Source organism: Vanellus vanellus (assembly GCF_965231255.1).
Source record: "Vanellus vanellus genome assembly, chromosome: 5".
Classification (NCBI taxonomy): domain Eukaryota; kingdom Metazoa; phylum Chordata; class Aves; order Charadriiformes; family Charadriidae; genus Vanellus; species Vanellus vanellus.
In genome coordinates, this window is record NC_138910.1 from 48,778,994 (window position 1) to 48,791,046 (window position 12,053).

General features: G+C 37.6%; 1 protein-coding gene across 1 annotated transcript in view; it reads right to left on the reverse strand.

Moving 5' to 3' along the window:
- The window catches only part of SWT1 (SWT1 RNA endoribonuclease homolog), a gene marked incomplete at its 5' end in the record, with an annotated part of 40,009 nt that overhangs the window by 19,653 nt on the left and 8,303 nt on the right, over positions 1-12,053 (reverse strand). The window contains 8 exons of the mRNA XM_082484015.1: positions 520-648; positions 2,408-2,616; positions 5,793-5,938; positions 7,079-7,217; positions 8,493-8,644; positions 9,454-9,590; positions 11,010-11,103; positions 11,646-11,834. Of these exons, the coding sequence (XP_082340141.1) occupies positions 520-648; positions 2,408-2,616; positions 5,793-5,938; positions 7,079-7,217; positions 8,493-8,644; positions 9,454-9,590; positions 11,010-11,103; positions 11,646-11,834 (1,195 nt within the window). The remainder of the gene's footprint in view (positions 1-519; positions 649-2,407; positions 2,617-5,792; positions 5,939-7,078; positions 7,218-8,492; positions 8,645-9,453; positions 9,591-11,009; positions 11,104-11,645; positions 11,835-12,053) is intronic.

The window sequence follows — 12,053 nt, forward strand, 5'->3', positions numbered from 1 at the left end:
AAACTGAGTGTCCAGCTGATTGATTGTCATTGTTATTACTGTAATACAGGTTTTGACTCACAAAGAATACTCTAGAATTGGTAACAGTGAAGTCCCAAAACTTTATATCCTTCACTATATGGGAAATTTGCCCCAATTCCAGTGGAACTCACATTTGAAAAACAGATGTTCTAAATTATTCAAAATTCTTGCCATCAGACCTAATGTATTAGTTGTTCATGTTGTAGCTCCACTTACACTCTGAGCAGAGGCAAGTGGCTCGTCATCAAATACTGGAAAACAAGTTCCAAGTCATAAAAGAGAAAATTAACTACAAGATCTGAATGTCTGCAACAGCTTCTTACTCTTTTGCTACCAAGAAATGGTTCTAGGTAGCTTTGATATCAGGATTTTTACTGGAAATCATGTAGCTAAGCGCACATAATAAACTGTAGTTTGGCATCAAAAGTTTTCAGTGACTTTTATGACTTTAAGTGACTGTTACTATCACTAGCTTTTATGACTAGCTTAAATGCTTACCTACTAATTCCTTCACGGATACCATTCACAGCTGCCAACAGTTTCTGCAGACCCAAAAAAGCTTCTTCAAACGAAGACTTTGTAGTCACAGTTACTGCATTGGGGTCCAACTTTTGGAAAACTTCAATACTAATATTATAAAGAAAGAAAGAAAAGACATTGAAAAGCAGTTAATAAAAGTCCTCAAAATTCAGAGAAACCCAGGATCTTTTACAGGCACTGTATTTTGACTATTAAAAAAAAAAAAGTCAAATGTAAATCTATACTAAAACTATGTTATTTAAAATAGTCTTAGAATAAATAGCAGAAAGATCATGCCCTACAATTGTACTTCTCCGTTTTAAATTTTCCTTGTTGACTGCATTCTATAACAATATTTTACCTTTGACTTAAATTTATCATTAAAATTCACTTGGGAATGAAAGTCTCTTCATGCACAACCTGAGTGCTTAAGCCTCTCTTAGAAGATAATTGTTAAGTTAAAGAAGCAAAGTAAAGTGCTTTCCATCAATGTTCCAAGCAGCTTCACTCTCCAGATTTACTGGAATGGGCTTGACACCTTCTCTGCAATGGTTGCGTTAGGATGATGAGCTGCAGTGCACTCGTGAAGAATTATCCCCACAGGTGCGAGGTAAGTAGTATTTTCTTGACACGAGCAAGAAGGGTGTGAAGTGATCCTTGATTCTAAAATTTTATCCTCTCTTCACAGCATGATCCTTAACAGGTGTCAAGAGCCAACAGTTCGGTTGCTGTCATGGTTTAGGCCAAATCCACCACTGGGGACCCGAGGGACCCCAGACGGGACCGACAGACGCTCCCCTCTACCCCTCTTCAAAGGGAAAGGCAGAGGAGGAAAAAGAGACTTATGAGTTTTTCATAATAAAGTGGTACACTTGAAAGAGTTTTTCTTTGATGCCTTCAAATTCACAATTACTATCCCAGTAAGAGAACTGTTAAGTAAGAGACTGTTCTCTGGCACAGATCCTTAGCTGACCTGAACACCACACCAAGCCACCTCCTAAGCAGCTTCAATTCAGATTAATTTGCACTGCTGCAGCTCTATACTACATTCAAATGCTAATGTGGAAATGGCATTGGTAGCTATTATCCCTGTTTATTAGGTGAATCCTTAACAGATCACCAAAAATGGAGTTCCTTTGTGCTTGATGTAACTGAGTGTCACTCTGAAAAAATTTCAGATTAAGACTACAAAAAGAAAACACAGTATCTATTCAGATTTTGTGATAGCACCCAAACGCATGGCATCTTGGTGATTTTCAAGACAATTTTTCAAAAATAACCAAAATACTAACGATGGTAAAACATCTAGATGGAGGGTGGTTTGATTTTATGCAATTTTGAGTTTAGATGAGAAAGGAAATTCGTCACTAGATTCTACATTTGGATTTTATAGCGTGAGGGGTTTTGCTTAACAAGAAAAGTTATTATATTTCAAATTGATTTAATTTTTTTTTTTTTTTAAAGTAAACAGTTTTGCATAGGCTAGTATACCTCTACAGATTTTGGAAAGGAAATAACCATGAGAAAACTTAAGAGCCTGAATGCCTATTTTTTATGGATAAAGATGAGATTTCCATGGATGTCTCACATTCGTGGCTTTTACAGGGTTTTCAACACCATTCTCTAAGGCAACACTGTCCAGAAACAGCAGCACGCTAGACAGATCACTGATTGCATCCACATAACAATTTGTATGCTCCTAACTTCTTTGTGCGACAAGCTGTGTGGGGGCTTTTTGTCAATTTTGATTAATTACTGATAGCTTCTTCTCTAAAATAGGAAAAAAAAAAAGCAGTTTCTAAAGTGTGTTTGTTTGAAAATCATGTAAGATTATGTAGAGGTTCTGAATTGCTTTAGCATACCGTACCTGTACAAGTTCATTGTATTCCATACACCTTCAAGGACTGACCAGATTTCCTGGTGCCTGTTTTCTTGAGCTACATGAAAGCATGGATGTAACTTTTTTTCTTCACAGTTTTGAAGATTTGGTGTCATTGCTTCCATTTTTTCACATACAGCATTTTCTGAAAGAACCATGATGTCTTCTGATAAATCCTGCTCACTGTCTGACCTCACCTTATAAAACAGTTCAGCAAACAAATAATGAGTGTATTTGGTTCCTAACTTAAGAAAACTTGAACACTTCTACTTTTTTTTTTTTTAAAGCAATGCTCAAAAAAGCAAGGCAGATCTCTTCTAGTCATAACCACCTTTATTATAGTCTCTGGATCTAAAGCTTCTCTCAGTCTTTCACCAAGTCCTTCTACAGGAGTATATTGGTATTTCTACAAATAGGAAATGGAAGCAAAGGGAAACCCTGTGTCAAAGCTTCCCAGGCATGGCAAGCTGGTATAAATGAGAACTACTCCTTACTCTTACTCCCTATTGCACGACTGATGGCACATTTTCCTCTGCAACAGCACAAAGTATTAATCTACTCATTTGGTAAACTGGTTCAGAAATTTTTTCCAGGTCAAACTGAAACTGATCTGGTACAACCTAGTCTGTATAAAGGCTGTTCTTTGTGAAGTCAAACACCTCTCAGGACAAGGACAGCAGGAAACGAGTTTTCAGACAGAAAGCCTGCTTCTTACAACAGCACTGTTCACGGAACTGTGGACTAAGTGGCTGACTGCAATGCATACTGAAGTTACAGCACAGCGGACAGTCAAGACTCCCCAGGTCATCCTTCCTCTCCTTAACCACCTTCTTCCTTTCCCCTTCAGCTTTCTCCAAAGCTGAAAAGAACATTTAACAGATACTCTGACCTGTATTCTTTCCCAGAAATAAATACTGGGAAACACTTCTGTGCTCATTACTCCATTCTTTATGCCATTACATATGGAACTAACAGTAACCACTAACCAAGACACTGAAATTTCTTCCACAGCAAATCAGAGATGAGCTGGAAGTAAAGACATACTTCTCAGAGCACAAAAGGTGTCAGGCCACCCCCCATTAACTACCACAAAGCACATGATAGAAGCGAGTCCTTTCTTCATGTGCAGCACCAGAGCTACCAAGACAATGAAACAGCACACCTAGGAAGAGCAAAGGTGCTCTTCCAAAGGTGCTTGCTTCCAAAGATGAAAAAGGAAGACTAGGGAAAATGTAGGCCCACTGGTGAATGAGACAGGTGCCCTAGTGGTGGAAGACACAGAGAAGGCAGAGTTACTGAATGTCTTCTTTTCTTCAGTCTTCACTGCTAAAGCTGTCCCTCATGAATCCCATACTCTGAAGGCAAAGGGGAAGGTCTGGAGAGAGGAAGATTTTCCCTCAGTTGAGGAGGGACCGTGTCAGAGACCACTTGGCCAAGCTGGACATTCACAAGTCCATGGGCCCTGATGGCATGCATCCGAGAGTGCTGAGAGAGCTGGCGAATGTTATTGCTAGACCACTCTCCATCGTCTTTGAGAGGTCATGGAGAACAGGAGAGGTGCCTGAGGACTGGAGGAAGGCTGACATCACTCCGATCTTCAAAAAAGGCAAGAAGGAGGACCCAGGGAACTACAGACCAGTTAGTCTCACCTCTGTCCCTGGGAAGGTAATGGAGCGACTCATTCTGGATGTCATCTCCAAACACATTGAGGAACAGGAAGTTATTGGAAGTGGTCAACATGGATTTACCAAGGGTAGATCGTGCTTGACCATTCTGATAGCTTTCTATGATGTTATAACTGGTTGGCTGGATGAGGGGAGAGTCATGGATGTCATCTACCTTGACTTTAGCAAGGCTTTTGACACTGTCTCCCATGACATCCTCATTAGGAAGCTGAGGAAGTATGGGCTAGATGAGGTGACAGTGAGGTGGATTGAGAGTTGGCTGCGGGACAGAACTCAGAGGGTTGTGATCGGCGGCACAGAGTCTAGTTGGAGGCCTGTAACCAGTGGTGTCCCCCAGGGGTCAATACTCGGTCCAATTTTGTTTAATATATTCATTAATGACCTGGATGAGGGGACAGAGTGTATCCTCAGCAAGTTTGCTGGTGATACCAAACTGGGTGGGGTGGCTGACACCCCAGAGGGCCGTGCTGCCATCCAGCGTGACCTGGACAGGCTGGAGAGCTGGGCAGAGAAGAACATAATGAGGTTCAACAAAAGCAAGTGCAGGGTCCTGCACCTGGGGAGGAAGAATGCTAGGCACCAGTACAGGTTAGGGGCGGACCTGCTGGGAAGTAGCTCTGAGGAGAAGGATCTGGGGGTTGTGGTAGACAGTAAATTATCCATGAGCCAGCAATGTGCCCTTGTTGCCAAGAAGGCCAATGGAATCCTGGGCTGCATAGGGAAGACTCTGGCCAGTAGGTCGAGGGAGGTCATTCTTCCCCTCTGCTCTGCACTGGTGAGGCCACAACTGGAATACGGTGTCCAGTTTTGGGCTCCCCAGTTCAAGAGGGACAGGGAACTGCTGGAGCGAGTCCAGCGAAGGGCAACTAAGATGATTAAGGGCTTGGAGCATCTTCCTTATGAGGAAAGGCTGAGAGAGCTGGGACTCTTTAGCCTGGAGAAGAGAAGGCTGAGGGGAGACCTTATTATGGCGTACAAGTATCTAAAGGGTAGGTTGAAGGAAGATGGAGCCAGGCTCTTTTCAATGGTTCCAAGTGACAGGACGAGGGGTAACTGGCACAAGTTAGTACACAGGAAGTTCTGTTCAAATACACGGAGAAACTTCTTTACGGTGAGGGTGACAGAGCACTGGAACAGGCTGCCCAGGGAGGTTATGAAGTCCCCTTCCCTGGAGATTTTCAAGACCCGCCTGGATGCAGTCCTGAGTAATGTGCTCTAGGCAATCCTGCTTTAGCAGGGGAGTTGGACTAGATGATCTCTAGAGGTCCCTTCCAACTCCGAAAATTCTGTGATTCTGTGAATAGTACTACTGGAACAACAGCAGAAGTAGAAACAACAATTGTAATCTTAATCTTTATGGCTCTTTTCAATCAGCTACAACTGCAAGAGAAAACCAAGACATTTTTCCTGAAAGCAGCTAAACAACGTTTTTCACTCTACCAATACACATTTATATTAGGACCAAAAAAAGTCCACCAAGCATATACATAAAGGAGGATATTTGCTACATGAAAATAAAAATTAAATTTGGAGTCTATTAATGTTGAAAACACCCTAATAACAACATTTTGTGTGATAATTTGTTGAAATTATGGGAATAATTTAGAAGTCTAAGCCAGGTTTTGTAATATGAACACAGAGCAACAGCAAGAATATGTCAGGTGAACGAATACTAAAGCTCCCCTTACCTCTGTAAGTGTTTGGTATAGCTTATTCACTTCAGTGTAAGCCTGGGGAAGTACACCATTATAGTCTGACCTTGAACTGAAAGCATGGAGTAATTTTTTGGATTCCTGGAGCAAGATACACGCTGTTGAGGAGTCAACTGTTTTACCTGACATTTAGTTAGTAATACGGGAAACAGAAAGAAAAAAGTATTAGACGTTAGGAATTATCAATCTGAGGAGGCAAATTTAATACTCAAATATCTGGATTAACTGAAGCACATAAAAAACCTTGAAAATGGCTGAGAAGCATTAGATAAAACAGTCTCAAGAGAAACACATGTGAGGTTAAGATTTCTCACTTCTTAATCAAATCTTCCAGATTTATCCCAGGATCTGGCAAGAGGATCAACTGGCATATCTATAATTCTGCAAAACAGCAATATCCCAAAAGAGGTATACCTGTTAAAATCAAATTCTTAAAGACATCTTTAAATAAATGAATGGATTTTGGTGGGTTTTTTTTTGTTGGCTTTTTTTGAAAACAAACCTCCTTGCCCTCATCTATCAGATCAAGTAGCCTTTACTCCTCCATAATTTATTTGGCAAATGCAGATCTCATTTGGCTACACATAACATGGTGGCAAAGGAGGAAGAAAGATTATTTCCTGTAAAAACAGTTCAGAGACTTTGGTGACCATTAATATATATATTCATTAAAATGTTTTTCCCCTGATTTTTGCAGGTACATAGAGTTGTATGAAATAAATTCTTACATGCCTGATAGTGTCCATATATTTGCTTTTACTGTCTTCGTATAAAAAGCAGAAAAAAGCCAGCAGAATATTGAATTTAAAAAAAAAAAAAAAACAAAAAACACCAAAACATTTCAGAAATCATAAATAATTTTCGTGATTTTTGCAGGTGATATTTAGACCATCTGGGACCGGAGCCTGGACAGACTTGATCTTGGCACAAACTTACTTTCTTTTCTTTTTATGTTTTAAATATAATTCATAGCTCATCAATTTCAGTTCAGTTCTGGCTTTAAGGCTACAAAAACAGTGTTGGGATTTTGTCACCCATCCAGTGAATAACTGTGGATCAATACAAAAGTACATAAAGACTGTCCAACATATAGCTCCATTTGGATAATCTTACATTGGAAAAAAAAGTAAAAAAGGATGGAACAAATTACTATTTAACCATACAGAGTATGTGCTTTTCAAAATATCTACTTCTGTAACCACTAAAACCAGAACAAGGAGGTTTTTTACATGTTTACAATTAACATTCTCAGAGATTCTTACCTGTACAAAGGTGTTTATAGAGACATTCAATGGTTGAAAGTAAACTCCTTGGCACAACATAACCAAAAACGGCCATCCAGTGTTTTTTATAACACTTCAGCAAGTTTGCTAATGTCCATGGTGGCTTCAGATACAGTATCTGAAAGACAGTATGTTATAAATTCAAAGGCTGATTTTCATAGACATATTCCTATACATTTCACAACTGCTCTATTCTTCAATACTGTTATGATTTCTGCTTGCTGAAGTAGAATTTCAATGATTCATCAGAAATAAGGCTATATTTAGATTTAACAAGTTTATCTATTAAAAAAGATTTGATTCAGCAGCATCATGGGTTAAACAGTGATGCTTATGTAGAACTATCCAATGTAAAGTCATTGTCATGATTTTTGGTTCCGCTTTCCTCAAATGCTCCAAATACTCTTGAGTTATCTCTTAAAGTGATTTAATATGTTACTGGTGTACAAAAGTAATGTACAAAAAAACATGCCTTTGATTTTCTAGTATTGTTAGAAGTAAAAATAAAAACACTCTTCCTAGCTGTGACAATATATACATGAAGTAATATATACATATTGCAATAGAATTGAAATTTATTACTACCAAGTGAAATCAGAGTTTGAAAAGATGTTTGAAAAGAACTTAACTAAGTTAATCAGAAGTGCCTAAAAGCTTAACAGCTAATCAAAGCTCTGTCTTGTGGAACAACAATCATCAGGCATTGGTGTTTTTTTTGAAAGCCACAGAGGCTTATCTGCAATAAATGTAAACTTCTAGCTAACCCCTACCAGCTATAAAATGGAATCTAAACCAAAGAATGGATAACTTGAAGGTGCCTTGTACATGAGTATTTATTTTCTGTTAACTATACTTTTGAAAGAGTGAGTGTCTGGAGGTTTTTGTTAACACCCTTGTAATTCTGTAGCTGTATTGTAACCAACTTAGTTGTGAACAATTTTATCCACATGGTATTAAAAAATATCTGTTCTGATGGGGAGTAAGTGCCTGCAACAACAGTACCTCAATATTATATAAAATGTGATGGAATAATTTCTTGAAGGACATATTTACCATGCAGTGATTTAACCATACTATAAAAGCCAAAATAGAAATTAAATGCAACTAATAAAAAGAGTTCTGAAAATTCACACTGAACATCCAGCTTCTCTGTTACCACCTTATTAAAAGACTACTAAAATAGTGCACAGTCATTACAGGTCAAATAGAATAATCTTCTTATAAAATGAAATAGTAAATCTGAACACTGAACTGTTCACTGTTAGTGAACTGTTATGTTAGTGAAATAGATGACTTAGCTGTTTGGCTTAGCACAGGTACTAATATCAAACTACCAAGGACATTTAAACCTCTTAATACATGAAATATCAAGCAAGATGACATAAGAAACCACCTCCATCCATAGGTTTCCGAATGCAATTTTCATTTCAGTCTCCAAAATACAAGATAAAGCTTCTCCTAAGTTCTTTTCAAGGTCTGGAAGTATATTTGGGAATCGAGCAGCAAGACTAGCATCACCTCTTTCTGTTTTCTCGAATTCTGTATCTGTCAAACCAATGACAACAAAAGGTACTTATTGCAATTGTTTCTGTATCTAATTTATGTTGATAGTACACAAATAACTTGTCCCCATAAATAAAGACAGACTGCACTTTATATTTATATTATAAAGCAGATGGGCTATATCTAATTAGGTTTCACATATTTCTAGTTATACCCACTTGTACTGTGGATATTTTTAATTATGAGCTACTAACCAAGATTAATTTCCCCAGAGCATTATTCATTTGTGATCTTACTCCACATTTCTTTTTTCCTTAAATAACTTAGATTATATATGCCAGTGGGGTTATCAGCAAGTATAAGATTACTGTTAATACTGTATGCTGTATTTGTATCTTTGGAAAAATGAACAGGCAACTAAGAATCAAGTTCTACTGTGTGGGATGCAGATAAAGGTATGAGCATAAAATGTAAGGAGTGATCCTAGCAAACTGAATTTTACAGAATAGGACCCAAACTGGCTCAACTGGAAAAACCTCTTTTCAGTCCCAAAAAGTTCAGGACACCTTTTAAATGACTACAAACACAGGAAATTCATGCAGTGTTTTTTCTATAAAACAAAAATAACATATTTGAATTTCCTACAACTCTAAGCGACAGATGTTTTAATAAAGGTCTCAAACTTTTAGAAAACCATTTATGTCTGAAAATAAAAACTCTGCCCCAAACAAGTCATTCCTAAAGATTCAAAGTACATGAAAACTGAAGTTTTAGTAGAAAATATTCTCCCTCTCCTACACTGATTATTGTCTCAAAAACCAGCATATTAAATGCATATTAAACAAACTTACCACATTTTGACTGTTGCAATTCAACACAGTTCTGGTGCCTGTTTACATTCAGATTCTGTAGAGCAGTAACCAAATCAGCTTTGCAGAATGCCTTGACCTCACTCACAATGGCTTTATTACATAAATTTTTATCATCCCTAGGAAAAAAAGAATCAATTGTTGACATAAAAATGACATTACTACATAGTAAGCAATAAAAGCAACACATTGAAAAAATTGTCTTGGGTAAGCTTATTTTATATGCTTAATTATATATGAAGTTTTCTTTCTCAATTAGAAGCAGTTCAAAAAACTAAACCAAAAAATTAACTAAAGCATCTATTCTGAAAAAAATTATAAACATACAGAAAAATGTTTCAGGCTCTAGATTTGCTTTAAGAAAAAAACCAGCTATAAATACTACAGCAATGATGCCTAGTTGCTATGATCTTACAATGCAAACAAGGCAATAATTCTAAGAGAGTAATATCTTATTTGATTGCTACAATAAATTCTCATTTTTACACCCTTTTTTACTGTTCTACTGGCCAAATCATTGTCACAGATGCTGCCCTGAGGTATACACTGCTCCAGCAGAACTACTATAGAGTATGAAGCTGGATCCTAGTACTTTCTCAGAAATTCCCATTGCTTATATTGATAAAGGATAAAGAGTTTTGCAGATAAAACGCACTTCTGAAGTCACGTCTTGTTCTTTACTCGGAGAAACCTAAAATCACTATCAATAGCCCTACCAACACTGTGATTGAAATAGTATTTTCAGCAGCAACCCAGTCCACACATGTCAACTGAAACAAACCATCTGATGCTTACTGTCTTAACCCCACTTACTGAAACTATGCAGGAAATGGTTCTAGCAAAGACCAAAACAAGCTGTTTACAGTATATTAAAGGAAAGGAGTATTCATCCTTTATAAAACTAGCTTCATGTGACTTGTATAAAATTGAGAATCAATACCCAGAAGTCAGCTGTTACCTCACAAAACAAGAACAGAGGCAAACCTATCTCCATCTTCCCTCTTTCTAAGATCAACGCTTAATGCCGATCATCCTTCCCAAACCAGATGCAAATCTGTCTCCGTCTTCCCTCTTTCTAAGATTAACCCCTGACAATGTTTAGCACTGTTCTCAACCAGGTCAGCAGAAAAAGTATCTAACTGGATCTCAATCATTAATACAAATATTTCTTTTTGGTGTTGGAACTCTATGATCTTCAAGGTCCTTTCCCACCTAAACCATTCTATGATTCTATTTTGTAACTTCAGTAAAATTTTATGACAAATCAGAATAAAATCTGAGAAAGCTTTAAAAAGTTTTAAAATTTAATATTGAGTAAACTTAATTCTACTTCAGGCCTCAAGCACATGAAGGTGATTAAGTCTACAATCTTTGTGTTTTATTATATCCTTCTACTCTAGCTTTTAAGAGGGTGATTGCTCTTCAAAAAGCTTACTTTAGAAACAGCTCTTCATTTTCAGATATGATTTGAAAACAATGTATTTGGCACGAGACTAACTTACACCTCATAAGAGACCTAAAACCACACAGGAACTCACGTGCAGAGTATGACAACAGCTTGAGGAAAGAGGTTCTGATACTGCAGACAACATTGTAAAACACGATCGTCATTGTTCTCATCACTGAGGCCATCTGGAAATTTAGGCAAGACAGTGCTGATATGTTCAGAAGTAACATTAGAAATACTTCAGTGTAGTCATGGTACTGTTTTTAAATTTAATACTCCCCAAACAAGGACAGAGAAGTGTAATCTAAACACAAATCTGAGCTTTGTATTCTTAGGTACTACTCCACTCAAAAATGCTATGGTTTTGCCAGAAAACATCAAGTCAGCCACAAGTAAATTTGAGTATGTTAGATTTTGTGATGACTGAGTCAAAAGCAGAAGCACACAATATATCCTTAGCTCATGGGCAAAAATTTTCATTAAGCAATCCCCCACTTACCAACAGATATAGCTAAAAGTGAGAAAAAAATGATAGAACAATAGCGAACAAAGCACTAAACTGAGTAAGGTATTTGCATCCTATAGCCTTGAATATGCTCTGAAGGCTGCTGTAAGCTATTAGCTTGCAGAATAGAGACTGTATTAAACTCAAAATTTCGTGCTAGGGTTCACACTAGGTGAATGCCAAGGATTAAGTACCCAAATCAAATGATTGCACATATATTACATATTTTTTGAGAAGCAAGCTGCATGGATTGCCCCCACAGTTTTGCATCTTGGTTTTTGAGACACGTGTAGATGAACTGGACTGCAGGGATAGCTTTGTCCCGAACATGCTGCAACATTTTGCCCTTCTTCAAGTTGTCCAGCTCTTGCAGAACGACCCAGGGAATTATTAATGCAAGTCTGCCAACACCTGGAAGGAAAAAAAAACCCGCCACAACTAAAAACCAAAGACATTTTGAAGAGCCACACAAACTACTACCGATAACTTTTAACTCAAACATCATATTTCTGTAAATCCACACTTATCTTTTTTGCCAGTAGTTTTCACATTCCATGCTTAAGAGTATCTAGCACTAAAAAATAAACTGAAAAAGGTCAAGTTCCCTCTTTCTAATCTAACTAACGCTAC